This window comes from Dioscorea cayenensis, chromosome 15, assembly GCF_009730915.1.
Source record: "Dioscorea cayenensis subsp. rotundata cultivar TDr96_F1 chromosome 15, TDr96_F1_v2_PseudoChromosome.rev07_lg8_w22 25.fasta, whole genome shotgun sequence".
Classification (NCBI taxonomy): Eukaryota; Viridiplantae; Streptophyta; class Magnoliopsida; order Dioscoreales; family Dioscoreaceae; genus Dioscorea; species Dioscorea cayenensis.
In genome coordinates, this window is record NC_052485.1 from 4,717,763 (window position 1) to 4,723,124 (window position 5,362).

At 36.1% G+C, this 5,362-nt stretch overlaps 1 protein-coding gene across 1 annotated transcript; it reads left to right on the top strand.

The window, feature by feature from the left end:
* Positions 1-406: 406 nt before the first annotated feature.
* On the top strand, positions 407-3,461 carry LOC120276951 (ABC transporter I family member 10). Its single transcript, XM_039283692.1, has 6 exons — positions 407-595; positions 681-867; positions 2,069-2,155; positions 2,241-2,366; positions 2,460-2,582; positions 3,014-3,461. Exons 1-6 carry the CDS (start codon positions 501-503, stop codon positions 3,221-3,223), a joined length of 828 nt encoding a protein of 275 aa, XP_039139626.1. The 5' UTR covers positions 407-500; the 3' UTR covers positions 3,224-3,461.
* Positions 3,462-5,362: the final 1,901 nt, after the last annotated feature.

A 5,362-nucleotide genomic window follows, 5' to 3' on the forward strand; every position in this document is an offset into this window, starting at 1 on the left:
ATCTTTGGTGTACAGATGCATGAATAATACATAAACTGTATTGCTGGGGAAGGATTCAAACTTTGCCTTTCTTTTACACTCTTTCTGTCATACTATTGAGCTATGACAAAGAGTAACATCTTTCTAATACGAAGATAGTCTATCTCATATTATAATTTAACAAAAATATATATTTTGAAATTCATAAAAGCTATAAATACAAGATTATATAGATGTCCAAACTCAGATGATGATTTATGTGAAATTTATAGGATTACGGTCTATAATTAATTAAAATTATATATATATATATATATAATTTTCTTTTATAGAAAAGTTTATAAATAGAAATTTAGAAGAAGGATTGAATTCATTCCCAAATAAAATAAAAGTATTTCTATTTTCTCTCTCAATAATTTTTGTTACTTTCTAATCCATTGCTTTAACCATTTTATAACAAAAAGTCATGTTTTTTTCATACACTTTCAAGGCAATAGTTTCAAGCTCCGGAGTTCTCATCCATGGCGCCACACCTCGCGGGAAGCCCATCTCTCTCCTCTTCTTCCGTTGCTCGTCTCCCTCTCCGTTCTCAAGGAACCATAGCAGCTTCAGCAAGGTGAGCCATGGTAGCATTGCGCACGCGCTCCCTCTTTGCTTACCATTCAATTCATGCACACAACCTGTTCGCTTCTTGTCCTCAGCCATCATTGCAGCGTCGCAACTCAGGATCGTCGCGCGGCCATTGAAGGGAGCGGTATTCGTTACTCGGTGACGACGAGGCAGGGACGGACTGTCCCTATACTCAAGGATTGCTCTCTCAGTGTGCCAACCGGGCAGCTGTGGATGCTTCTCGGGCCTAATGGTTGTGGCAAGTCCACCCTTCTCAAGGTTCTCTTCTTTTCCGTTGTTAATTTGCATATCATGCATTGCTCACACTGAAAGTGGATGAATTTTGGGAAAGGTGAGAATTTTACCAATACATGTGATTTGAAATTCCTTGTATATGAAGAGGAGGGGAGATAAAATAGATGAAATATTTTGATAGAATTAATGTTTATGTAGTAGTTATAGGTAGTAAGATTCATGGGAATCATGATTTAGATAGGCAGTTGATTGCTTAAGTTTTAATATTGTAAGGCTATGTGCTGGCAGAAGGGCTTGCGAAGGCGAGGCACTACTAAACTTGGGCATTGTTGGGATTAGTGGCACTCATATGCTATTTGAATGAGAGAGATAAAAGAGCACTTCTTAGTAGGTTAAGAGTGTTGACAGAGTCTTTTATGAGGGTTATTCACTTGTTCTTCACTATGTTGTTTATGTAATGGCCGGGTCGCTGTAGTATAAGTGATTGATCCCTAGTTGGAAGGTGTCAGTGAGAAATTCATCTTGTAGGGATTGGTGTTTGAGAATATGATGATGGGAGCACATTGTTGTTTTTAGAGATGTAATGATCTGTCTCTTTTCTTGTAACATTCTCAAATTGACATTGAATCATGCTTGATGGCTTACTTGTGGATATAACTTTATAGTTGGTGAACCATATAAATCATTGTTCCGATTTATTGCTTTTTGGTTTGTTTTTTGTTCCTTTTCTTTCTTGGAGCATTGGGGCATATCTTGTGATTAGCATTGTTAGTCTTATTTACATACATATATTGTATTGACACTAACAATTGTTGTTGGTGATCCTAGTGTTTTCGATATCAGGAATAAATTCATACACTATGCATTGAGGTTTGAACACTAGATCTCATACAATGAGTACTCTTAGCCACTTGAACCTAAGTCATTCAGTTTTGTAAAAGTTTGAAGTTGTAGACATACATTAGCAGTTGATGATATATGTATGCCCACATTTCATTCTGTTATGCCAATGTTTATTCTTACTCAATTCTAGCATTTGTCCAGTTTTAGGATATTAAAATCACCTAGAAGTAGGGACATAACACTGTCAATAATTTTGGGCCTAAAGTGATATTATGAGTAAGAAGAAGACGGTATGTATGTATATATATGTATATTAAACTGAAATGAAGGGAAAGAGCTTTCATCATGTGTATGTTCAGTAAGTCGTTATTTAAAATTGTAGGTCTTGGCAGGCCTCCTCAACCCTACTCATGGAATTGTACGTGTTAACAAGCCTAAGAGTTTTGTATTCCAGAATCCAGATCACCAGGTTACCTTTCAATGAATTCATGAATCTTTAGACTTAGTTTTTCCTCTTGTCAACCAAAGACGACACTGTTGTCATGCCTCTCTAGGTGGTAATGCCCACAGTTGAAGCTGATGTTGCATTTGGACTTGGCAAATTCAATCTTTCATCTGATGCAGTTAGATCAGGAGTATCAAAGGCATTAGATGCTGTTGGAATGTTGAAGTACTCACAGGTAGGTTATTGATTATTAGAATGCATCACGTTTATTTGTTGCCTTTGATTTGGTTGAAATGATTTATAAATTTGTTTGGCTGCCGTCCATTAGAGACCAATCCAAACTCTGAGTGGGGGTCAAAAACAAAGGGTTGCTATTGCAGGTGCTTTAGCAGAAGCCTGCAAAGTGCTGTTGTTGGATGAACTAACAACTTTTTTGGATGAACATGATCAGGTAAATTTCTATTCTTTCACATGGAGTCAATTTTGCAATCTGTTTTTTATATAGTTCTGTTTCTGAAAATGGTTGTTGTTTACCAAAACTTCATGTAATTCATGAAAACAAAAATCAGTCTGTCAAATTTGGAATAAATTAAGAGCAAGATGAAATAGTGCTAAGAGAATACCAGGATATGAAATCTGAACTAATCATCCTGAGTGATTCATAGTTTGCACCAATGAACATTCCATAGCTATACAAATCGAACATTCCATAGCTATACAAATCAAATTGTAGGTTTTCCATACTGTTCTTTCCTGGTTACTGGAATTTTGAAATAGTCTTGAAAGTCTCATATTCATCATGGACCATATACATCTTTTCTCCCACCTTATAATAATTTTCACATAAAATTAACTTTGGACATGAATTTCTTTTCATTACAGCTAGGAGTCATAAAAGCAGTCAAGAACTGTGTGTCTAGTCCTGGTGAAGTTTCGGCTTTATGGGTCACACATCGCTTGGAAGAACTCAAGTATGCAGATGGTGTTATTTATATGGAAGACGGTCGAATTGTCATGCATGGAGACGTGTCTGCTGCTGTTTCCTTTCTAAAAGAGAAGCAAGCACGTTACCTCAATCACCTTGATCTATAGATGAAATTTTCTACTTTTACTTTATATGTATCTATTTCAAACTTAGTTTCATGCTTGCAGTTCAGGCAATCCAAAGTCCCTGAATTTTGTATTATCTTTTGCTCATCATTCTATACAGACATTAACAGAAACTTGCTCTGATGATGTATATGCAAAAGATAGGACCAAGTGTTCTTGGAATGTTCAAAAAGGGGAATGCTGATTTGTGAATGATGAGGAGTTACTGAGATTCCATTTTCCCTCTAAATTTTTAATTATCTGTAAATCTAATTTTTTGTACATTTATATTTGAATATAAATAAAATTGCCAAGTTAAACTATGTTCGTTTTCCAATGTATTTGCATTTGATTTTTTCTATGGGATTTTCATTTTGTTCCTGCTCTGTTACGTAACTTGATTTGTGTTCATAAATAAGCATTAATTTTCATTTGCGTGGAAATATAATGATGTTCATTGAAAATATAAACAGGGTTAAACCCGCAGTTTTTTTTTTAATTGGTGACTATTTATTTAGGAAGCTCATGAATACGAATTTATTTGTTTTGATAAAATAAATAAATAAATACATAAATAATAAAAATGAAAATTGAGACGGAGGTTTTATGCTTCAAATTTTTTCGTGAATCCAACAACATTATTTACATTTATCTCCAATTCTTTTAAAAAATCAAATATTTTTGGAAATAAAAAGATTGTTAAACTACTTGTAAGTTGTAACAATGACACAATCAAACACTACAAGTTGTTTTTTAAAATAAGTATAATTCGTTTTCAAAATTTTTAAAAAACTCCTCATAATCTTAAATCCACGAGAAAAAAATTTTGGAACCGTTTTTCATAATCAACTTATTTCATGATCCTATTTGCTAAAAACTTTGGATTGAGATGGATTTTTTGGATCCACTCCATTTTGAATACCTCTAAGGCTAACATTTTGATCAACGCCTTTTTTTTGGATTATGTTTGTTACCAGCGGTGGGCTTCGGCAAGAAGATCCTCTTTTCCCCTTACTCTTCGCCTTGGTTATAGATGTCCTTAGTGCTACGTGCTTTAACGCCTTATCATCCAAGGTCCTTTCTGGAGTTCCTCTAGGTAATTTTGGAAATGTTTGCCATCTAGAGTACGTTGACGATCTTCTATTTCTCACGACCGGCAGAATTGAAGACCTCATAATTATTAAGCTCATTCTTCTCCTATTTGAGGGTTTGTCAGGATTGGCGGTAAATTTCGAGAAAGCTTCCTCTTCTCATTAGCCCTTGGCAATCTCCCCTCGGATCGCGACGCTCTCACCCTAAAGTGCACGGGGAACCTCCTGCCGGTGATCTATCTTGGGGTCCCGTTATCTAGTAGTCAACCCATAAACAGGAGTAGCTTTCTCTTACTCAGTCGATTAACAACCGCTTTGCAACTTGGAAGACTAGTTATCTTTCTCTAGGTGGGACCATTATTTTGGTCAACTCCATACTCTCAACCATTCCTACCTACTACTGGATGTCCGTTTTTGACCTACCCGAGAAATCGATCGAATTAGATGTGACTCTCTTTGGAGTGGATGTGACTTGCATGGGCAAATATCTGCAAGTCCAGTGAGCAAGGCGGTGTAGGCATCCTCAACTTGGCTAACTTCAATTGGGGCCTCCTTGGGAAATAGTGGTGGAAAACCTCCAACTGTAACAATTATGTTTGGACATATATCATTGTGTTTAATTACGCATCTAACAAAGAACATATCTCTTATTTTTCACACCATTCCTAGGAAGAAAATTTTCTTCTGCCTAGGGCTTCTTAAGTGTAGAATAGCTTTCCTTGCCTGCACTCCTATCTCTATTTCTAATCGGAGTGATATCGCGTTCTGACTTGACCGTTGATCTATTGACTCCACCCTCAACAAGGACAAATGACTTGCTATTTTTGACCTTTGGAGGGATCCCCTCTGTTCGGTGGTGAACTTTTGGCATTCAGCCCTTAGTCTGGCCTTTATTGAGCTTTATCCACTTCAATAGACCATGTTGTCTAACCTTTTGCACGGCAACGATTCTAGGATGTGGAGTTTGGATAATAAAGGTTTCTCAATCAAATCTTTCTACTATTTCCTTAATAGTGTAGGTTTGTGATGTGCTTTTAGTAAAGCTCTTTGG